General features: G+C 47.1%; 1 protein-coding gene across 6 annotated transcripts in view; it reads right to left on the reverse strand.

Annotated features, from left to right (window-relative positions):
• The window catches only part of RALGAPB (Ral GTPase activating protein non-catalytic subunit beta), a 2,310,294-nt gene that overhangs the window by 2,206,764 nt on the left and 79,203 nt on the right, over positions 1-24,327 (reverse strand). For all 6 annotated transcript variants that reach the window (XM_085618929.1, XM_085618931.1, XM_085618928.1 and 3 more), the window contains exons 2-3: positions 20,239-20,454; positions 6,157-6,359 (exon numbers count right to left, since the gene is read on the reverse strand). In XM_085618929.1, the coding sequence (XP_085475055.1) occupies positions 6,157-6,359; positions 20,239-20,424 (389 nt within the window). In that variant the 5' untranslated portion in view covers positions 20,425-20,454. The remainder of the gene's footprint in view (positions 1-6,156; positions 6,360-20,238; positions 20,455-24,327) is intronic.

Here is a 24,327-nt window from a genome sequence, read left to right on the forward strand (position 1 = left end):
CCTGGGCTTTTTATTGGTCTGGCAGGTGTTGTAAGAGAGTCTCTAATTGGTCGTAATGGGCCCTGTCATAGCGTGCTAGTAGGGCTTGGGTGTTGGCAATACGCCAGTGATTAGCGGCTTGTGCTGCTACTCTTTTGCCAGAGGCTTCCAATAGTTTGAATTCTTTGTCTGGGGGTGGTGTATCTCCTGTGGTTTGGGAGTTGGCTGGTTTCCGAGCATTGGAAATGACCAAAGAATCCAAAGGGAGTTGCCCTTTGATGTAATTTGGATCTTCAGGGGCAGGCCTATATTTCTTTTCGATTCGTGGGTTGCAAACCCTAGCACGAACAGGGTCTTCAAAGACTTCGGGGGCATGTTTTATGACCCCTTTAATCATGGGCAGAATTTGTACAGACTTTTGAGACTGTTCGAAAGTGTCTAATAGGAAGTCTTCCTCTGGTGCGTCTGAGTGCATTGTGACACCGTGGTATATTGCTTCTCTATTTAATAACTGGCCAAACCCCAGGTGATCATCTGGAGGCAATGGTGTTGAGGGATATGGCTGAGGGTCAGGCATGTCTGGTAAAGGGAATGCCCAATCATCCAATGGCGAGGTGTTTGGATCCATGAACGGATCATTAGGATCACTCCCACCCCCTAGGTCATCATCATCATCCTGAGGTGGTGATGTATGTGATGGAGAGGGTATAGGTAAGGGTGGTGTAGGCAGAGGGGGTGGGATAGGAGGCAGTATAGGAGAGGAAGGAGGGATAGGGGATGTTGAGTCCTTCCTGTTTACAGGAACTGGGGCAGGTGGTGTGTCCAGTTTCCGTTTTTTACATGGCACCGCGGTGACATGCCCTGTCTTGGGGTTGATATAAATCATTTTCTACCTTGGGTCGATAGGATCTGGATGAAAAAAGTTCTTGTTCTTCAGGAACAGTCTTGGTTACCGATTTTTTCGGTTCCAATCGAGGTTTTGGTTGATCGGTAGCTTATTTGGCTTTAGGAGGAGTATGAGAGTCCTTAGCCGGTGGTTTTGGTACCGATGATGGTTTCGGTGCCGATGTGGTTTTCGGAGCCGAAGGTGTATCTGTGGGCTTGGGAACCTTCGGTGCCGGTGTGTCTTATCGGCCTTGGTGTTTTCGGGGCCGAGGGCTTTGGAGCCGATTTCGGTGCCGAGTGGTCTTTTGTCTTCGGTGCCGATGGTGCCGGTTGGACAATGACATGCGGTTTGCTCGGTCCCGAGCTACCGGAAGGCTTATGTTTCTTCGGAGCCGAGCCCGGAGGCGGGGCTTCTGAAGGAGGTTTTCAGTCTCGACTGGGGCCAGCAGGCGAAGTCTTGACCAATGCCTTTGGATTTGGTTGGGTTCGGGCATGGGCAGTAGTACTCACACGTTGCCCAGGGGTGATGGGGTCGTCTGAGTCGTCTGCTTTGGAAATTATTTGTAGATCTTCGGAATCTTCTTCCGGGACATCGGGGCCTTCATCAAAGAGGTCCTCTGGTTCCGGAGCTGGTCTCTGTGACATGTGGCGTTGAGCCCTTCGATCCCGAATGGTCTTTTTGGATCGAAAGGATGCGCAGGCTGGACAGCTGGACTCGTCGTGTTCCGGTGATAGGCACAGGTTGCAGACTTTGTGGTGGTCACTGTGCGGAAATTTTGCTCCACACTGGGGGCATTTTTTGGACGGCGTCCTTTCCATGAGCTGTAAGCCTCATGGCGTGGATAGGCCCAGCAGCCCGCGTCGACATCCGGAATCGAGCCGATGTAATCGATGTCGAGAATGAAGGTGCTTCGATGTTTTGTGTGAAGTTTTTCGCTTCGATAAGCTTGGAATTGATATTTCCAACCGGAGCGGAAAAGTTGCATCCGATTCCAATGGCGGAAAAAAACAATCTAACGATGGAGTTGATGCCCATGCGCACTGTCGTCCAAGGGAGGAGTCACCTATCTCGTGACCAAAGACTTCTTCCGAAGACAACAACAACCTGCAAGCATCCGAGCCCAACATCAGATGGCGATCTACTATCCTAAGTGTGTGATCTGCAGCTCATATGCCTCGAACATTATACTATTCCAAAATCCAGCGCCCTCTCTACAGCAAGTCGTTAAAATGACTTGCTTTGTACTGGTATGCGATGTAACCACACGTTACTTGTAATGACCGCTTTGTAATGGCATGCGTTGTAAAGTCATGCGATGTAACATGGCGTATTCAGGGTGCACAGGAGAGGGATGGTAGAAAAGTGGATAATTGGGCCTGGAAGTACTTGTGTTGAAGCCTGGTCTGTTGGAATTTGAGGTCCGGACATTGCTCTTACTTTCAAATAACTCTCCACATGCTCTGTGTACACACAGAATCGATACGTTGTATCATGGTGACTGTTTACAAGTAGATATAATGTAATCTAGGGCTTGTAGGCTACCAAAAGAAGCGACAAATTGGGCCCGCAGTGACCCACCCAAATGCACCCTTGGCCCACCCAAATAAAAATTGCTGGAGCCGGGCCTGATTGCACTCGTCATACATTGTTCTTTTTCATGCTGAGATGCGAGCCAAAAACAGGATGCTGTTGCACTGCGGGCACTGTGCGAGGAAGCTTCAGAGCGATGTGGCCATCTTGGTCTCTGGCTCTATGGAATCACCCATATGTATGGACTTATCCATTACTGAGACATTTGTAAAGTCCTTATTCATGGATAGGAAGCAAACTGAAGCAGTCCAGGAATGTTTCATGTGCTTGAATCGGAGTGTGGTTTATTAGTAAAGACATTATTCTGTTGATACTGCAATTTTAAATGCTAACTTTTAAGGCAAGCCTTCGTAAAGATCATTACAATAATTTATCTTTGCTGAAATCAGTGAAAACCTTACCTTATTTCACCTCTACATGTCATAGTATACTCAAGACAATACACCCATACGTCCCCATCTGCAAACAGCGGTAGCTGATCTAATCTAAGTCTGACAAACAATTATGATCACTTAAGTGCTTTGTAGACTCAGTAAGGTGAACTGTACTCTTGGCAGTATAAACACACTGTTCACATTAACCACTTCTAAACACTGACACCCATCATGATATTTCTAGAGTATTTGATTCCTCAGACCAAACGAGGAACTGTTTATATCATATTGAGGCTAAATGCGCTCTTAAAAACATAAAATTTACAGCATGCATTTAAAACGTAAACAAGTGCAATAACTTTGAAAGAATAATTTACATAGAAAATACGACAACACCTACTATCAGATTCAAGCAAGTGTCCACATCACTGACAATGATAGCTTTCATTTTATTCTTTTCTCCAAGGGTTTCTGTGGATTATTATTATTACCAGAATTAGAGGGGAGACATGCAAGCATTACCACAACTCTTCTACAAAGAGGTCCTCTTTCCTTACAGGCCATTACAAATTCGAAGAATGTTTCGAGCACCACAACACAACCTAATGGTTCACTCTTGATTGGACAACCCTTTTTCGGGCTAACAGCCATACTCGTGGCTATTTTCTCCTTGCTCACTTCCTGAACTAATACCATACTATTTTTGGGGAAACCTGAAATATTTCGTATATCAGTCTACACATGTAATATTTACACGTTTAACCCTACAGCAGTGGTAAAATCAGGCACAAACACTGTTTCCACCCAATTTTCCATTCTGAATTGAGTGAGGATTGGACTTGCAGCCAGAGTTTTTCTACACACTAATCTCTCCAGAAATAATGGAGGAATTGGGAAAACAGTGTGTAAAGTGGCATACCGTATTATTTTATTGGTAGGCAAGAGCAAATCCACACGATTTTGCCTGTGAAAACTTGGAAACCAGCAAAAGAAATGCCAGAGTATTACCACTACTCTGCTGCAACTCTATGGTTTCTGAAGTGTCTCTACGAGGCGTAAACATTCTATTCAGGTTTATTTCCGACAGCAGTAAATGAAATGTGACGCTGTGCTTCGCTTGGGGGTTATTAAGACAAGGATTCAGCTAATTTCAGATGTTTCCTGATCAATTTTGTGAAGGTTTTAGTGTCCGGCCAGGTAGAATGGCAGCCCTGCCAAGGTCACTTGTTATGGAACAGGCAATACTAATGAATCAGTTTCCTTTCATCACCACACTTAGACGTGTTGACAATACCATGCAGTACATAATAATCGGAAACCATGCAGTTCCAAATAATCAGAATCCCATGGTTTTTTAAACAATACTTATCAAAATGCGCTTTCAAAGCTAATTTATTGGGGATATGTGGGCAGTATGGGAGGTGTGTTAGGTGTTTTCCACTTCAAGCTGCACCATTTGCCATTAACTTGATTGCTTTGAGGGAAGCTCTTGAATCACTATAGTAGTTGTTAACTTAAGTTATTTCTTTTTCAAAATGCTGCATTGTCTAGTCGATTTTAAAAATTACTATAAAGCAAAATGCACTCCTAGGCCATCCGTTTTTAATGTCTGAAGCATGGTATTTCTCTAACTCCCTCTCTTGCCCTCAGTCACACCCCACACCATACTTTTGGGTCCGTAAGGATATATGCGAGTGCACATGCCATAGAACATGAACAGCAATTTGTCAGGTGAACCATAAAATGATAAATGGGACGATGAGGCACAGCCCTGGGGGACAGAAGAGGTGAAACTGCGCGATTAATATAAATGGTCTCAAGTGAATACATTTTGATCTGCCTGTTAAAGATTGGACACAAGCAGCCTGTGGTCTACAAGACCTTCCGTCACGGATAAAGCCAATAAAATCAACTCAGCCGTATCTCCATCATCTAACTGTAAAATCTACTGCCTGATGTCAAGCACAACAGTTGACCCACGCCCCAAACAAGGGACCAGATTACAGATTTCACTTCCAGAAGTTTGTAAGGATTCTGTAGGAATGCAGATTTGATTGTATGCATAGAGATTTGTAAACCATCACCATCAACTCAATATATAGGACTAGTAGATGGGCAGAGGTTTGGGGACGAGGCACACTGTGCCACTGGATGTCAAGCAGAAGGAGGGCTAGAAGGAGAATTATAGCTGCTGTTGTAGATACGCTGTTCCATTTAGTCTTTTTGTGGTAAAAACAAGTTGTGTCTAAGTTACCCATCAGCTGTAGGAAGTTTGTGGTGCACAACACAAACTCAGTTAACTTTAGACAGTTGTCACTAATCCAAGGTCTCTCACACTCAAAGTATATATATATTTTTTTTACATCGAACTTAGAAATATTTGCCTGTTTACTTGTATTCAGTGGTGCTGCTTAAGGACTTCAAAAACTGTTTAAGCATGGTATTTCTAAAGCACGACCCTAGCGGTCTAGAAACTGAGCACTGTACAGGGCGCAGGCCCCAGTGGACATACATTGTGGTGGAGGGACAGAGGGACGAGGTAGAGCTAATGGAAGGGCGAGAGATCAGCCTACTTTAAGAAGTGTTTCTTTAAGAGGTGTGATTTCTGTTTCTTACTGACTTATAGGACAGTTGGTGCTGTTTTGATGTCAGAGGATGATCACATGGACACCCTTATATGGGAAATGCCATACTGAGAATTGCGCCACAGGATACTCAAAACGATCATAAACCAATGTGGTCCATATAAGAAAGAACGTGCGCTGCTTTAAGACTTGTGGGAACGTATAAAGAAAAGTCCGATGAAATAAGAACTTTGCCCTGAAGAAGTCCATAAGGACGAAACGCGTTGGCTACGCAGATTTTAAGAAGAACATTGAATAAAGAATTTTTAAACGGAACCTGCTGATTGGATTCACTTCTGTTGGAATTTACTTATTGCACTGTATATAATTTCTATGGTGTGCTGGATCATATTCTTCTTTTGTGTATAACCTTATTGGAGATTTAGAGGTATTGAATCTCAGATCCCTAGCACCCTAAATAAGCCAAAAAGAAAAAAAAAAAACTTTTGACCAAATTTAATAACAGGTGCAGATAAGATTGCCTCATACCTCATTCTCTGTGTCTGAGCAGGATGTTGTTCTTGATCCTGGGGGTAGGCTGGAAAACGTATTCCTGCTCATCGCCACATCCCAACAAGTGAAATAGTCTTTTTAGCAGATGTTATGGAATCGAAGTCATGGGAGAAATTTGTCTAGAAATATTTATATAAACAAAATCTGCACCAAATGCTTTCCACTTCTGCACTGAATGCGTTCCACTTACCTTGGTACAAAAAGATTTTGAAGGTGTTTCAAAATGATTTGAATGTACAGGTTTGGTTCCTTGATAACTGGATGAGGAATGGAATCTTTGGGAGACACGAGGGCCATCATCCAGTCTGTATATATGTCCACACAAAATTTGACTGTATCGCCATCTAGTGGAAGCGTCAAACCATAGCAAACTACCTCCATGGTCCACTTCACCTATTCAGGAAAATAATAAATTTAATAGCTCATCCATATTACAACGTTCCTGAATTGTTATTTCACAAAGAAATCTTAATATTCTAATCTGTTAAGTAACTTTTTCAGGCTCTTTCAACACACGCCTGTCACCCGAGGCCTTTACCCAGTACCATTTCTGAGCACTCCAGTGCCCTAGTGTATGTTGGCCCTCGAAGTACTTACCTTGTAAGTGGCTTGCTTGTAGACTTCCTCGAAGTACCCCAAAACTTTAAAAATCAAACCGACTTGCACCATTGTAATCAATAGGGAACACGCGGCTGTGTTCACACACTGCACGCGTCTCCCGTGGGCCTGTTACTTACCTGCTAACACTGCAGTAGTGAAGCCCCAGCGATTACCCAGGCCCGAGGCCTTGTCATTTTGCAAGTCGACCTTCTTATACCATTTTTTTAGTATAGGGTCTGGTACGCCCCTAGGGCTCCAGCCATATTTGTGCTTAATCTATTGTGAAACGTTGACATTTGAATGTGCACCTGGCTTCTAATCTCAAAGGGATTAGTAGAGTGTGTCTAGTAATAAATACATATATATTTGATATATATATACACACCTGTGTGGTGTCCTTTCATTTGGCAATTCAAGAGATTATAAGGTAAAACAAGCTGCTTTACATTCCTCTGAGACTTAGCCTGAAGGCTGCTCTCCACAGCTACCACTACGATAGCTTTCTTTAAAAGGTTGTCTTAAACCTATCTACCATAAGAGCCGAATTGGACTGGTGCAAGGTAGCCACTATAACTAGTGACCAGCATATGCCAGGCCAACTGCTCACATTGGTGGGCAGCGTGTGGGATTCCAGCTTGCCATTGTTTTACTAGAAAATCTCTGTTTGAATTACTAACTGAAAACCACTAAAGGTACTCAAGGTACATATAAAGTCAAGCTTAGTATCAATAAGTTCTATTGAAGTTAGAGCTGTTTGTGAAGGGATAGCACACCCTTGCTACAGCTCAAGCTAGGTTCAGTAGGCCACAAACTAGTGTAGGTAGTACAACACTGCACAACACTAGAATGTCCTTAAAAGGTGGAGCCAGTGGGTCCACCCAGCCTCAGTACAAGGACATGACCTACTTTGACTTGAAGGCCATGTGTGTTGCAAGACACCTGAAGCAAGGACAGAGTCCCTCCAAAGAACACCTGATAAATCTACTAGTAGCAGATGATCTTAAACTGGCTCTAGAAGCTGGTGCATCTGGATCAGGGGGTGGGTCAATTACAGTGTCTGGGTCTGATGATGAACATCAGGATGACCAGGACTCTGCGATTGAAGGGCCAGACCCAGAAAGGTCCGAACAGGACAGAAGAATCCTCCCTAAGAGGACTGATGGAGTGGAAGAGAGGCCTAGGTCCCCTTCAAGGGAATCTGACCACTCATACCACTCTAACAGAGAATCCGTCCACCAGAGGAACTCATACTTTCATAGAGACACCTCCTCTGAAAGAAGGTACAAGATGCTCCAGTATGAGGAAGCTAGGCTTGCCCTCAGAACCAAACAATTGGCCTTAGATAGAGAAGCCTTTGAGCTCCAGAGAGCTTCTAGAAAAGAGGGGTTAGATACCCCTAAGTGGCAGCAACAGTGTCCCTAGAGGTAGAGAATATATTCCAGACCATAGGAACCTGTCCAAGGTTGTTGCTCCCTACCAAAGTGGGGATGAAATCCACAAGTGGATAACTGCTATGGAGAGGGCCTGTAAAGTTCAGCAGGTCCCCCAGAAACAGTGGGCAGCAATCTTGTGGCTCTCTATTTTCTGATAAAGGTAGAGACAAGCGCCTCACTGTTAGAGAAGAGGATGCTAATGACTATGAAGCCCTGAAGAGTGCTTTGATAGATGGGTTTGGCTTAACCACTGAACAGTACAGGTTGAAGTTCAGAGATACTAGGATGCTTGTTTACAGTCCAGGGAGGACCTGGCCTGGCAGTTCGGGCTGGACTGTTCTCATGGGGCACAGGGTCAAGATTGATTTGCATATGGCTGGGTCCAAACTGGAATGGCATGGTAAGCAAAAAAACGATGGATTTAGGCCCAGATCTCTGTACTGGGGTGAATGTATGACATTGCTCTGCATTCTGTCCATCAATAGTTCTTTTTGCATTTGTCACCCCGAGTGGGACGGGTATGCTCAGACGTGAATCTCCATGCCACTGGAAACAAGCTATCCTGGCTGAAGAGGGGTGAAACCCCGAAATTGGTCCTAGGATGCTTGATTCCGGTCCAGGGAAGACATGGCTTGGCAGTTCGGGCTGGACTGTTCCCATGAGGCACAGGGTCAAGACTGATTTGCATATGGCCATGTCTGAACTGGGGTGGCGTGGTGAGCAAAATAACGATGGATTTAGGCCCAGATCTCTGTACTGGGGTGAATGTATGACATAGTTCTGCATTCTGTCCATCAATAGTTCTTTTTGCATTTGAAGTTCAGAGATACCCAGAAAGCACAGACTCAGGATTGGACTGACTTTGTTGATTGTGCAACCAAGGCTCTAGAAGGTTTGCTGGTTGGTAGTAGAGTTACTGATTTTAAGGGATTGTATAATCTTATCATGAGAGAACAGATCCTTAATAATTGCCAAAACAAGTTGTTGCATCAATACCTGGCGGACTCTGATCTATCCTCTCCCCAAGAATTGGGAAAGAAGGCAGACAAATGGGTCAGAACCAGGGTGAGGCAGAAAACACAGAACCAAGGGGGGTGACACCAAGAAGCAAGATCCTAAAGGCTCAGATAAAGGTGGGGATAAGTCAAAAGACCAGAAGTCTTCACAAGGGCCCCAAAAATCTGCATCTGGTGGGGATTCACAGTCTACAAAGGGAAAAGGCCAAAAGAAGCCCTGGTGCAAATTCTGTAAACAGAAAGGGCACTGGACTTCTGATTGTACCAAGTCCAAAGACCAAACCACCACCACGCCAGCCCCTAAGGCAGCTGTTCCCCCTAGTGCAGTCATTGGTAGAGGTGGTAACCAGAGTAAGGGTGTAGTAGGGTTGACCCTGGGTTCTGATGTGGACTCTGGCCTAGTCAGAGTACCAACACAGGCATTGCTAGTTTGTGAGGGAGACCTTAATATGTCCTTCCTAGTGAGCCCTAGTAATCTGGGCAAGTACAAACAGCAGCATACCATAAATGACAAACAGGCTTTGGCATTCAGGGACACAGGTGCTTGTGTCACCATGGTGGCAGATGATCTAGTGGACCCTGCACAGATCACCCTTGGTGAAATGTACCAGGTGACCAATGCAAGCAATGTCAGGACCAACCATAGTCTGGCAGTTGTGAATTTCTCCTGGGGAGGGGTAACTGGCCTAAAACAATGTAGTAGTCAGTGCAGACCTCCCTGTCGAATGTTTGTTGGGCAATGATCTGGAGACTTCAGCCTGGTCTGAAGTAGAATTATGGACTCATGCTGAGATGTTGGGCATACCTGATCAGGTTGAGTTCTTGGGGGCAGGGGGACCTTCCAGGGAAGATCTGAGTAAGAAGCAACAGTGCTGCCCCTCTCTTGAACCCCTCAGGCAGCAAGCTGCTGCTGAGGCTGCTGGGAGTGCTAGTGGGTCCCATAACGTTTATTGGGATGAGGGGCTCCTAAATTCTGAGGCTAGAGATCCTACCCCTGGAGCCACCAGGAGGTTGGTAATACCTCAGATGTTTAGGGGGTTCCTCTTGACCCTAGCACATGACATCCCATTGGCAGGACCCTTGGGCCAAAACAAGACCTGGGACAGGCTTGTTCCACATTTTCATTGGCCACACAGGTCTGAGGACACCAAGGAGTTTTTTCGCTCCTGTGTTACTTGCCAAGCCAGTGGCAAGTCAGGTGGCACAACAAAGGCCCCCCTGATACCACTACCTGTGGTGGGGGTTCCCTTTGAAAGGGTAGGGATTGACATTGTTGGTCCCCTTGACCCTCCAACTGCATCTGGGCACAGATTTATACTGGTGATAGTGGATCATGCCACCAGGTATCCAGAAGCTATACCCCCAAGGACTACCACAGCCCCTGTGGTAGCAAGAGGCCTCATTGGAGTCTTCTCCAGAGTGGGTTTCCCTAAGGAGGTCATATCTGACAGAGGTAAAAACTTTATGCCAGGATATCTAAAAGCAATGTGGAAGGAGTGTGGTGTCAATTATAAATTCACTGCTCCCTATCACCCACAATGCAATGGGTTAGTTGAGAGATTCGACAAAACCCTAAAGGGAATGATTAAAGGTCTCCCAGAAAAGCTTAGGCGAAAATGGGACCTTTTACTTCCCTGCCTTCTGTTTGCATACAGGGAGGTTCCACAGAAGGGGGTTGGCTACAGCCCTTTTGAACTTCTGTTTGGGCACCCTGTTAGAGGACCATTATGTTTAGTGAAGAAGGGCTGGGAGTTACCTCTCAAACCTCCCAAACAGGATGTGATGGACTATGTACTTGGTCTCCGCTCCCGGATGGCAGAGTACATGAAGAAGGCAACTGAAAACCTTGAGGCTAGCCAAGAATTACAAAAAGGTTGGCATGACCAAAAGGCTGTTCTGACTGTTTATCAGCCAGGCCAGAAAGTGTGGGTGTTGGAGCCTGTGGCCCCCAGCAGCCCTCCAGGACAAATGGAGTGGCCCCCATACCATTGTTGAGAAAAAGGGAGAAGTCACCTACTTGGTGGATCTTGGAACTCCCAGGAGCCCCCTTAGGGTGCTCCCTGTCAACAGACTTAAGCCATATGTGGACAGGGCTGACATGGGCTTGCTCATGGCAACTGATGAGGACCAGGAGGAGGAGAGTGACCCTCTGCCTGACCTGCTCTCACAGAACCCTGATGATGGATCAGTTAATTGTGTTGCTTTGGCAAGCAGCCTCACTGAGCATCAGCAAACTGAATGCAGACAAGTTCTGCAACAGTTCAGACATCTGTTTAGCCTGACCCCAAGTCAGACTTCCTGGTGCACCCATGAGGTGGACACTGGAGACAGTCTGCCTGTAAAGAATAAAATCTACAGGCAACCTGACCATGTCAGGGATTGTATCAGGACTGAAGTCCAGAAAATGTTGGAACTAGGTGTTATTGAGCCTTCAGATAGCCCTTGGGCTAGCCCAGTAGTCCTTGTGCCAAAACCTCATACCCAGGGAGGTAAGAAATAAATGAGGTTTTGTGTTGACTACAGAGGCCTCAATGCAGTCACCAGGACTGATGCCTATCCAATTCCCAGGGCAGATGAACTTATAGAAACTTTGGCCTCAGCCAAGTATCTTAGAACATTTGACCTAACAGCTGGCTACTGGCAAATTAAGTTAGCTGATGATGCCAAGGCCAAAACATCATTTTCAACCCCTGGTGGGCACTATCACTTTGTGGTAATGCCCCTTGGTTTGAAAAATGCACCTGCCACTTTTCAGAGGTTGGTGAATAAAGCTCTGACTGGTATGGAAACCTATTGCTCAGCTTATCTTGATGATATTGCTGTCTTTAGTCTCACCTGGCAGGATCACCTGGTCCACCTCAGAAATGTTTTGAAGGCCCTGCAAAAAGCAGTCCTCACTATCAAGGCCACCAAGTGCCAGATAGGGCAGAGCCAGGTTGTATACCAAGGCCACCTTGTAGGTGGAGGCCAGGTTCAACCATTGCAGAGCAAAATCCAAACCATAATGGAATGGGTAGCTCCAACAACCCAGACACAGGTTAGAGCCTTTTTAGGCCTAACTGGGTACTATAGGAGGTTTGTTAAGGGATATGGATCTATAGTGACCCCCTGAAATGATCTGACCACCAAGAAAATGCCAAAAAAGGTTCAGTGGACCGCTAGCTGTCAAAAGGCATTTGATGACCTCAAGCAGGCAATGTGCACTGCCCCCATCTTGCAGAGTCCAGATTACAAAAAGAAGTTCATTGTTCAAACAGATGCTTCAGAGCTGGGTGTGGGAGCTGTACTGTCTCAACTTAATGATGAAGGTCAAGACCAGCCAGTAGCTTTCATAAGCAGAAGGCTGACCCCTAGAGAGAAACGTTGGTCAGCTATAGAGAGGGAGGCCTTTGCTGTGGTGTGGGCCCTGAAGAAGCTGAGGCCATACTTGTTTGGCACTCACTTCATTGTTCAGACTGACCACAAGCCCCTCCTATGGCTCAAACAGATGAAAGGTGAAAATCCTAAACTGCTCAGGTGGTCCATTTCCCTTCAGGGGATGGACTATACAGTGGAACAGACCTGGGACCCAACATGCCAATGCATATGGACTCTCAAGGTATTTCCACTTAGGACATGAAGACTCAACTGGTCAAGGTTAGTTTAATGTCCCTGCGTTTGGGGGGGGGGGGATTGTGTAGGAGAGTAGGATCTGTACTTATGCTGCCCCCACTTTTTTTCTGATGTATACACTGGTTTCTGGCTATAGTCTGGCTGGGTCCCTGCTAATCAGGGCCCCAGTCTCTCTGTTCTCTCTAAACGATTTGGTGTGCATATTAGATGCACTAGTGATTGGATACTGTGGTACCTTATGAGCCCCTAGTATATGGTACCTTAGGTACCTAGGGCATAGGCACTTCACAGGCCTACCAGGGGCTGCAGCATGCATTATGCCACCCCTGGGAAGCATTCTCAATCTGACACCACAGGCCTGCTACTGCAGCCTGTGTGAGGTAGTGTTAGCACTCCTCACAGAGATATAGGTTCCTATATCTCACCATACACACACATTGAATATGCTACTTACCAGTATGCATCTGTTCTTGGCATGTAGGGCTGCTGACATTCATATCTGTGCATAGATCGCCGCCTAGTGTTGGGTCCGGATGTTTGCACGTTGTTGTCCTGGAAGAGTCTTCGAAGTATCCTGAGATAGGTGACTCCTCCCCTGGACTACAGTGCGCATGGGCATCCTCTCCATCCTCAGATTGTTTATCGCCATTGTGGCAGTGATGGAGTAGATACAGAAAGTGATGACCATGCTATACAGTAATTCTGAGAGCTGCAGCTGCTACAGGCGCCGGGGAGGAGGGTGGGCGATATGAATGTCAGCAGCCCTACATGCCAAGAACAGATGCATACTGGTAAGTAGCATATTCAGTTCGAGGCATGTGGGCTGCTGAATTCATATCTGTGCATAGAATACATAGCAGTACCTCCTATTAGCGGCGGCTACCAGTGCCAGCTGCAGCGGTCTGAAAAAGAGTTTTGATTACAGCCTGTCCTACAGCTGCCTGCTGTTTTGAGTGTACATCTACACAGTAGTGTTTGGTAAATGTATGTATAGTGGACCATGTGGCTGCTCTACATATTTCCTGTAAAGGAATGTTTCCCAGGAAAGCCATGGACGCCCCTAGCTTACGTGTTGAGTGGGCTCGTGGGGGAATCGTTAATGTGCGTTTAGCCTTTTGATAGCAAATTTGAATACATTTAACGATCCATCTGGCTATACCTGCTTTGGAAATGGCGTTGCCCTTGTGCTGTGGAGAAAAGGCAACGAAAAGTTGTTTTGTCTTCCTGAAGACCTTAGTTCTGTCTATATAGTACATGAGGGCTCTCTTTACATCTAGTGTATGGAGCATTCTCTCTGCTACATTCTGTGGATTTTGAAAGAAGACAGGCAGTTCAATAGTTTGATTCATGTGGAACTGCGATATTACTTTAGGCATGAATTTGGGGTTGGTACGTAGTACGACCCTGTTTGCGTGAACCTGTATGAATGGCTCTTGAATGGTTAGTGCCTGGAGTTCACTAACTCTTCTTAACGAAGTGATTGCCACTAGGAAAGCTACTTTCCAGGTGAGGAAATGAATCTCACATGAGTGGAGAGGTTCGAAGGGTGGACCCATCAGTCGGGTGATGACCAAGTTGAGGTTCCACACCGGTGCTGGTGGGTGTCTTGGGGGAATTACTCGTTTAAGTCCCTCCAAGAAAGCTTTGATGGCAGGCACTCTGAATAAAGAGAGGTGCTGCCTGTTCTGGAGATAGGCTGCTATTGCGGTCAAATGGATACATATTGAGGTGTATGCCAGATTGCATCGGTATAGGTGTAAGAGGTAACAGATTATATTTTGAATGGATGCGTCTAGCGGGTTAATGTCATTGTTGTTGCAATAAATGACAAACCTCTTCCATTTAGCTGCATAGCAAGCTCTGGTAGTGGGTCTCCTGGCCTCCTTAATGATCTCCATACAGTCAGGTGGCAGGTTTAGGTAGCCAAACTCTAGGACTTCAGGAGCCAGATTGCCAGGTTCAGCTGTTGCGGATCTGGGTGCTGAATTTCTCCATGGTTCTGCGTCAAAAGCGCGGGTTTGATCCGCAGCCTTTGATGCGGCACAACGGAAAGTTCCAGAAAGGTTGTGTACTATGGCTGGCGTGCCAATGTTGGAGCAACCAGGATGAGTGTCATTGAGTGCTGTCGCAGTTTGCGTGCCACCAGCGGTATCAATGGAGCTGGGGGAAAAGCGTACGCAAATCTGCCGGACCAGTTCATCCATATCGCATTGCCCTGCGACTGTGGATGTGGGAACCTGGCGGCAAAGCTTTGGCATTTTGCGTTTTCGCTTGTCGCGAATAGGTCTATCTCTGGATGACCCCACTGCTGGAAGTACGGTTGGAGTACTGATGGGTGTAACTCCCACTTGTGCATCTGGTGGCTGTGTCTGCTGAGCAGATCCGCCATCTGGTTGTCCTTGCCTGGGAGGTGTTCCGCCATGAGGAATATGTTCCTCTGAATGGCCCACTTCCACATGCTCTGAGCCAGATGAGACAATTGTGGAGTGTGTTCCTCCCTGTTTCTGTATGTAGTACATGGCAGTCATGTTGTCCGTCCGGATCAACACGACCTTGTTGCACAGATGTACTTTGAATGCCTTCATGGCTAGGAAGATTGCCAACAGTTCCAGAAGGTTGATGTGCATCTTCTTTTGTTGTGTTGTCCATAGTCCCTGCACTGTGTAATTGAGTACATGAGCTCCCCATCCCTGGAGAGACGCGTCCGCTGTCAGTATTATTTGTGGAACAGGCTCTTGGAACGGTCGGCCCTTGCAAAGGTTTTGTGGATTCCACCAATGCAGAGAGTTGTATGCCCGACGGCTCACCAACACTAGGTCTTTTAATTGCCCGTGAGCCTGATTCCATTGACGTGCTAAGCACTCCTGAAGCGGGCGCATATGTAGTCTTGCGTGTGGGACTATGAAAATGCAGGAGGCCATCATGCCTATCAACTGCATGAACACTCGCGCAGGAAGGGAGTGTTGGGGTTTGAATTTGGAAATCAGCATTTGCATGCTGTTGATCCTCACTAAATTTGGCTGAGCTGTGGCTGCCAGAGTGTCTATGGTCGCACCTAGGTACTGTTGTACGTGTGCGGGTTGGAGATGTGATTTTGGGTAATTTAGTGAGAATCCCAGACTGTGAAGAAGCTGAATGGTGCGGGACATGTGGCTGGCACATTGCTGGGCTGACTTTGCCTGAACAAGCCAGTCGTCCAGGTAAGGGTAGACGTGAACGTGTTGCCTCCGTAGATGTGCAGCCACGGTAGCTAGGCACTTTGTGAAAACTCTGGGTGCTGTTGTCACTGCGAAGGGGAGGACTTTGAATTGATAGTGCTGACCCTGAATGGTGAACCGGAGATATTTTCTGTGTGATGGGTGTATGGGTATGTGGAAATACGCATCTTTGAGGTCTAGCGTGGCTAGGAAATCCCCCTGTCTGAGGAGCGGGAGAACCTGCTGCAGGGTGAGCATGTGAAAATGCTCTGAGAGAATGTATTGGTTGAGGGGTCTCAGGTCTAGGATAGGTCTGAGTGACCCGTCCTTTTTTGGTATTAAGAAGTACAGAGAGTACACCCCTGTTGCCTGCTGGTGTACGGGCACGACCTCTATTGCGCCTTTTTGCAGCATACTTAGCGCTTCCTGCTGTAATAACGCTAAGTGCTCTGAGGACATAGGACGGTGCCTTGGCGGTATGGTGGGTGGAGTGGAGGTTAATTCGAGACAGTAACCGTGTTGGATAACATCTTTGACCCACCTGTCTGTGGTGATGGAATTCCACGTGGACAGGAACCGCTGAAGTCTCCCCCCGACAGGTGTTATGTGGTCGGGGGGAAGGGAGAGGGCGTCACTGTTTGTTCTTAGGGGAGGACCTGGTATTGCCGTAACCGCGTCCTCTGCCCTTGGTGCTGGAGCCACGATATCCACCTCGGGTGTTTTTATTGTAGGAACTCTGTGTGCCCCCTTTATTGTAGGTTTGCTGTGCCCCCTGTCCTCTACCTGCACCTCTATTTCCGGGGCGACTAAAGGAGCCACTACGAAATGTCTGCGTTTGCAGAGGCCCCATTGACTTCGCAGTGTCCGTGTCTTTTATCTTTTCTAAGGTGGCGTCAACCTCCGGTCCAAATAAGTAGTCGGGGTTGACCGGTTGATTGAGGATGTTATTTTGGACCTCAGGTTTGAATCCAGAGATTCGTAACCAGGCGTGTCGTCGTAGCATGACGCTGGTGTTTATTGCCCTTGCAGCAGTGTCTGCAGCATCTAGTGCACACTTGATGGATGCGTTTGTGAGCAGTTGTCCCTCCCTGATGAGGAGCTCCGCTGCCTCTTTGTACTCGTCTGACAGGTGTTGGAGTAGGGACTCTAGCGTGTCATAGTGTGAGCGGTCGTAGCGAGCTAGGAGGGCCTGTGTATTGGCGATGCGCCATATGTTTACTGCCTGGGCTGCAATCCGTTTGCCGGAGGTCTCTAGAACCTTGGACTCTTTGTCCGGGGGAGGAGCATCACCAGTTGTCTGCGAGTGTGCCCGTTTGCGAGCATTGGCAACCACAATGGAGTCCAGAGGCAATTGGCTCCTAATGTACGTGGGGTCCCCAGGTGCGGGTTTGTATTTTTTCTCGATCCTGGGGTTTATTAGCCGTGCCCTGGTTGTCTCTTTGAAAGTGTTCTTTGCTGGCTTGAGGACACCTTTTAACATGGGCAGAGTTTTTACAGTCCTCTCGGAGGATGCGAAAGTGTCCACCAAGAAATCATCCTCGATAGTGTCCGAGTGGAGTTGCACTCCATGATTGGCTGCGGCCCGTTCAATGAGGGCGTTGAATGCAGCAGTGTCCTCTGTGGGGGACGTTTTTGCGCCATAAAGTTGTGTGTCCTGTGTATCCAGAGCGGCACCTGGCTCTACGGGGTCATCCCAGACCTGATCAGGGTCTTGCTGGCCCTCAGGGTCCATGTCTTCGGGGTATGTGGCGTCGTCACCCATGTAGTCCTCCACTGCATCCGTGTCGGAGTGCGTTGGAGAGAATGATGGATCTGTGTAAGAGGTGTGGATGCGTTCATAAAGAACTGGTTCCGCCGGCATTTTTTGTTTTAGCGGGATCCTATAAGAGTCCAAAGCGTGCCCTGAAGTGATCTTCCGCTTTCGGAGCATAAGCCTGCCGGTGTCGGCATCGATGAAGTGGGACGGCGATGTCCCAGTAGTCGAGTGTTCGGTAGATGGGGACCTTGTCTGGGTAACGGGGGTTCTGATTTCGAACATCTTCGGCGCCGTGGATGGCGGCAAACCAAAGGTGATGTTGGCTGGTGCCGAAGGTGCCTTCTGTGCCAGTTTCGGTTCGGAGCCCGACGAGGTCTGGAGGGCTGCCTTTTCCCTGATGCGTTGCAAGGACGCTGCCACTTGTTGCACCTGGAACGCCGACGGTTCTTTGGCGCCGAGAGGTTCCGTCGAGGCAGGTGTGGACTTCTTCGAAGTCACCGGGTCATCGAGCCGAGGAGGGGTAGTAGCCGTCGACGATGAATGTACCTTAGTAGGTGCCTTCGAGGTGGATAGCGATGCAGTGGCCATTTTCACATTGATGGCTGGTGCCGATTGCTTCGGTGCCGGGGGCCTTGGCGCTTTGACGGTACCGATGGATTTTCTTTTTGGGTCGGCGCCGACATCGGCTGCAGCGAGTTCGGCACCGAAGTCCCTTTTGGGGCAGTCGGAGCCGACGGGTTTGGCTGGCGTCGAAGGTGTGGTGGTCCTCGAGCCGACCAGTTGTCAGTTTCACTTTCGGTTTCTGTTGAACCGGTGCGATGATTGGTTTCGGTTTCGCGGTAGGGAAACCAGTCTTTTTAGGTAACAATGGCTCCCGCTGAACGTCCGTGGCCGGGCCAGAGGGCGGGGCCGAGGAACTGCGGGATTGGTCTTGGGTAAGGCCCGAAGGCGATCCCTCGACCGGAGCCGTCGACTGACTCGCTGGGATATCCTCCATTTGGACGGGTAGGCCTTGCTCCTCACCGGAGCTACCTTCTTCGGCCCCTAAGGCCTCGTCGTAGTCTCCTACCTCATCGTCGGCTTCTTCCCTGTGAAAAAGCTCTTCATCGACATCTTCCGATCGGGAACCGTGTTCGGAAGATGAGTGGGCTGGCAGCTTAGAGAGCGTGGTGCTGAAAGAGACAAACGGCGGAAGGGGCTGCTTGGTCCCCAATGGTGAAGAGCGCTGGGGCAGTCCCTGTGCATTCCTGGACTCTGAGTCATGGCTAGAGTAAGCACCCGCTGCCATTCGACATCGCCCGAGACTTCGGTGCCGCCCAAGAATGGAGGGGTGGCTTATACGATGAGGGGAGACTGCGACCTCCAACATAATTGCTGCAGAGCTGACCATGGCAGATTGCGGAGGCAGCGGGCGGCCCCTGGCTGGTGGTGCACTAAGGAGCAAGCGGGGACCTGGTGGTGCCGGGGGGATGCTGGTGGAGCCTCAGACTGCAGCTTCCAATCGAGTGGATAATATGCAGCGTACAGAAGGTGAATGCCTGAGCCTCCCTGATCCTAAGTGACACCCACACCTCACTGGTCCCCGGAACTTGCTGCTGCCGCAGGACGTGTTCTGCTCATTGCTGAGGTAGCGGCGACTCGCTGTGGTTGCCTGGCTCTATCAGCGGTGGTATCTGGAAGTGCAAGCCTGTTTGACAGCACCTTAAGTAAGTTGTGACTTGGGAATTTCTAGTGCAGTGCTAAGGACCCGGGCCACCGACACTAGGGAGTTGCTTACAGAGGATACAACTAAGTGCCCTGAATGAAAACAGCAAATGCACCAAAGCATTTCTACCGCACCACTACAAATCCTGCGCTGACATTATTACCTCTATCAGCTGTTGCATGGGGCATGCCAGCTCTAGATGCTTCCTGACAGGTGCACTCCTGTTGACCCCCCTCTGGTCATGGTGGGTTGAGTGGTAAGAAGGGGGATAGAGTGAGCTCTACCGTCAATAGCTATTCCTGTGTGTACCTGTACCTTCTATTCGAGTCTCCATGCTTACTCAGCTACACAGTGAGTATAAAAGACCCTTGGTTTCTGTATTCTAGGTGCTACCTCATACAGTTCCTGAGGGTTCTGTATTGATGTAGTCCCACTCATGAGTGATGAATAAACTAGTTATTTGATATTTCAGCTTCAGTGCAGATTTCTTCTTTGGTGGTTTAAGGACCCGTGGACAGATAAGGGTGAACCCTGCACCGGTGGGCCCCTAAAAATGCTCATTTCCACAGGGTTGCCTTTCTAGATTGGTACAAAGGGTTACTGTGACCTAGTGGGCAGATGCAGCAGACACATTGAATATCACATTTCTTGGCACACATGGGTTCATGGTTGAGTAAGGCGGGTGATGGTGGAAAAAGGTTGTGAGGAAGGCAAAATGGGAAAGGGAGCCCTAAAACACATATGATTGTCCCAGTAAAATGCTAATTTATTTACGCTAGGTGCCACAAGCATTTGTCTGATCAAATCTAGCTGCAGAGCAGAAAGGTAGTTTTAAGAACCATTAGCAGAATCATTAAACCACAAGCAGATGGAATCTTCATGGGGGAACACGCAAGTTACCAGCCTAAAACCTGCTGGTTCTTCCACAAGCAAACTACTTGTAAGTGTCTTACCTCTTTATCAGTTTTCAATATGCTTTCATTTCCTCCTGCAGATTGAGCATTTAAGGCTTGTCCGAGTGGACGCATTACTGCATTTGCCACATCTCGACCAACACTTTCAGGATAGCAGTGAAGTACACTCAAATGACCCTGATCGTTTTGAATCACAAGTTGCAGCGACCTCCATTCTGAGTACATGTTTCTATTTTCTTATGGTGCAATCTGAATCTAAAAGAAAGAAAAATGAAACCAAAGGGAATAATGTAAGATTTCCTTATTAAAAGACTGCAGTCTTCCCTTCTGTGCCGCTTCTCACAACCTGCAGTTTATTATCAAAATGCAATGAAAAAGAACATGCTCCATGGGTTTGAGCGATTCGTTAAGCTATATACCTTTTGGTAATCATCAGGCTGGAATTCCAGCACTACTAACATCTACTTAATGATCAAAGACCCCTACAACGTGTTATAAAAATCAGCAGATGCACTGTATCTTAGAATTAGACTGGTATGGGGAACTCATCAGCCCCAATTACATTGAACTGTTAAATAAATTCAGGGCTGTGTCGCGTAGTTCCTAAAAACACACAGGCTCTGTGCGTTAGTTGAACAACATAAACTAAGGTCCTAACTATAACTATCTACTGGCGACCACCAGTAGATAATATATATATTATCTACTGGCGGTCGCCAGTAGATAGTTATAGTTACAACCTAGTTTCCATAGGAAATCTCAAAATTCTATTTTGAATAACTTTGGCGCCGGTTGACGAATCCTCGCGAAATTTTCAAAACTAATGGGGCGCTCCGCTCAGCTCCTACCCTGAAAGTCTCGGGGTGATTCGTCAAGCGGGGGCCGAGAAAAAGGGGGGGGGCCCAAAACGCGTTTTCCCCATGCATTTTTCCATAGGACCTTTAGTCGCAGCTACAGCCCGAACGGCTGAACAGAATTACGTGAAATTTGGCAGAGAGGTAGCCATAAGGTCAAGGAAGTGCCTTTTGCAGGTCTGCTTTAAATCTGTTCAGTATTTCCTGAGAAAATAGCATTTAAAAGCATATCAATATCTATACGCGCGCACTGTGCGCGCACCCTGCCGTGCGCGCAATTCTGATTGGTTGTTAGATGTCGGTAAACATTAGAATCGGTCGAAACCAGGAAGTGTCGCCCGCCATTTTGTCTCTCGCAGTCTGAGGGGGTGAAAAAAAAAAGGTGGAGAACGTGAAAAGGGGGCAGATTGGACAGTTCCTGACCCCCCTAGCCTTGGTCAGGGGGTCACAGAAGGACCCCCAAGGGAGAAAAAAAAGAATTTAAAAACAAAAAAAAATCGCGAGGTGCGCGCACGGCACGCACTGCGAACCGTGGGTGCTCGGTGCGCGAAGCGCACCGAGTGCCCACTGCGCGCGCACCGAGCGATTTAAAAAAATAATAATTTCACGGTGCGCGCACGGTGAAAAACCTGAAAATTTTTTTTTTTAATAAATAATTAACTTAGCATTTAAAAAAACCGTACAAATTCACTGAAAAAACCATAGGTTTCACACACGTTATAGTTACGAATTAGCATTTAAAAAACCTTGCAAATTCACTTAAAAAACCATAGGTTTCACACGTTATAGTTAGCTGGACATTTCACTCGTAAAAAACCAATGAAATTCCCCCGTTATAGTTAGTGCAGGCAACTATAACTCACGCGACCGCAATCCTCTGCTGATGACGTCAGATATTACATCACTGATGACATATGTGTCTTTATGAAAAATAAATATTTGTAATATATGTATAGCTAAAGCTCTCCTCACACAAGCAGGCAAGGATTGACGGCGCAGTGTACTGGCCTCAAATAAATTTATTGGGACAGCTGAAAAGACGCATCTTTTCAGCTGTCCCAATACATTTATTGTGGCCAGTACAATGCGTAGTCAATCCTTGCCTGCTTGTGTGAGGAGAGCTGTTATTTTCTGGACCATACTTGTGTGGTCCATTTTCGACGACGCACCCGCTGTTCAGGCAGTGCGGCGGCTATACCATATATATATATATATATATATATATGGTTTCCAAAGTCCTTCAGAATGCCCAATGATACAAGCAGCAGGAACAGACCACTCCGTGGCTATAAGGTAAAGTGCTTTATTTTTCACACGACAGCATGACGCGTTTCGACCGGAGAACCGGTCTTGATCACATATATATATATATATATATATATATATATATCTATCAATGAGGTTCTGCCAAACGTGCAGAAAAGCGGGTGCTGACGTGAGGCGGAACCAATGGCCTGAACTGAAATTTCATTTTCTGTGCCTGGAGTGGCAAAAGGCTTTGGTCATTTCACAGCTCGGCATGGAAAGCACTGTGCTAATTTTATGCTTAAAGACTTTGCTGTAGAAATGGCAAAATACTTTGTCCCTTTCTATCTCAGAGTGGATAGCACTGTGCTAATTCTACACTTAAAGACTTTGATAGAAAAGCAGACGTTTGAGGTGAGCAATTTTAGAGTCACTCCCAATCCCAATGATACCGACCAATCCCATTACTCAGTACCCTCTTCTTCCACATGGCCTAATCATACGCGGCTCCCACCAAAAGCAAGGAGCTCTTTTAGCTCAATTACCCAGCAACTGACACGAATGGAGTAGAAAATAGAGTCCCTAGTGGCCGATATCCTACACCTTCAACAAGACCTTCACAGCTGGAGTAAGCCATCGTGCTCACACACTCCGGGCAGCTACGCACCTTCCACCCACACTGCCTCCCCCATGGCCCCACTTGGCTCCCCACGGCCCTCCACGCCTTTGGGGAATCAGGCACACCGACCTATCAGAGATCTCCACCCCAGTTCAGCACTGGAAGCAGATGAGATCAACGACTCTTACTTCGCAATGAGCCAGAATATGGTTCCTTTCGCTATCCCAGTTAAAGTTGGCACAAACAGAGTCCCTAGAACTATCCGCTCGCCCAGACCTCCTGCGCAATACACTTCTATCCACACAGCTCACACCAACATTGAGGCTTCCTGTTCTCTATCTTGCATGCTCATCAACTGTAGATCAGCAGTACAACATGCCACAGACATCGCTGAAGTTTTACTCGCCGAAGAAATAGACATTGCATTTCTTACAGAATCCTGGCTAAATGACCACTCTACCCCCATTCTAGACTTACTCACCCCTCCAGGATACAACATCATCAGACACGACAGACCGATCAAAACTGGTGGCGGATCAGCCATCATTCACAAAGTAGGAATACAGCTTATCAAACTAAAACCTGCAGAATACCGTTCTCTTGAATACCTGGGTGTTAAACTCACAGTCAAAGGCCTCACTCCCATCAAATTCCACACCATCTACCATCCTCCTGGGGAGCGTGCCCTCTTCGCCGAAGAACTAACAGACCTAATAACACTTTTCTCCCTAACAGATACGAAAGATGTGTTCCTGGGAGACCTCAATATGGCGTGAAAGAGACAATATATGTTGTACTGATAGATGTACGTTGCACGGGGAGCTGCTAATGAATTTGCGTTTTTGCACATTAACGGGAAATAGTTTTTAAATTTCCCAGTGCATGACATGGTTATTCTGGCATCTCCCCGAAACAATAATCTCTCTGTGCACTTATATGCCTGATAGGTGATAGTGCGCTTTATAAATGCTAAAAAATAAATAAATATCCACTGGAACAACCCAGAAGACCCCACAGTCCAGAACCTCACCAACCTGCTTGAAATAACCAACCTCAAACAACTCTGTAACGAACCAACAGACATCAAAGGAGCAACACTGGATGCGATCATCACGAAAAACGAACTGGTCTCTCTGAGAGCGATTTCTCTCACTGACTGGTCGGACCACCACCTTATTCTATTTACTATTGACTCACATGTCAGATACCAACCAATACGATCTGACAAACCTAAGCATTGGACCAGTAACATCAAAGAAGTCCCTATAACCAAACTTGAAACCAGGATTCAGACCCATCTACAGCTCCAACCTTCCTCTCTGACGGCTGATGACCTCACAGCTCACTTTATCCACAATGACTGAGGTGTTAGATCAAGTAGCGCCGCTCAAACTCAAACAGCTGAGAACA

Source organism: Triturus cristatus, chromosome 7 (assembly GCF_964204655.1).
Source record: "Triturus cristatus chromosome 7, aTriCri1.1, whole genome shotgun sequence".
Classification (NCBI taxonomy): domain Eukaryota; kingdom Metazoa; phylum Chordata; class Amphibia; order Caudata; family Salamandridae; genus Triturus; species Triturus cristatus.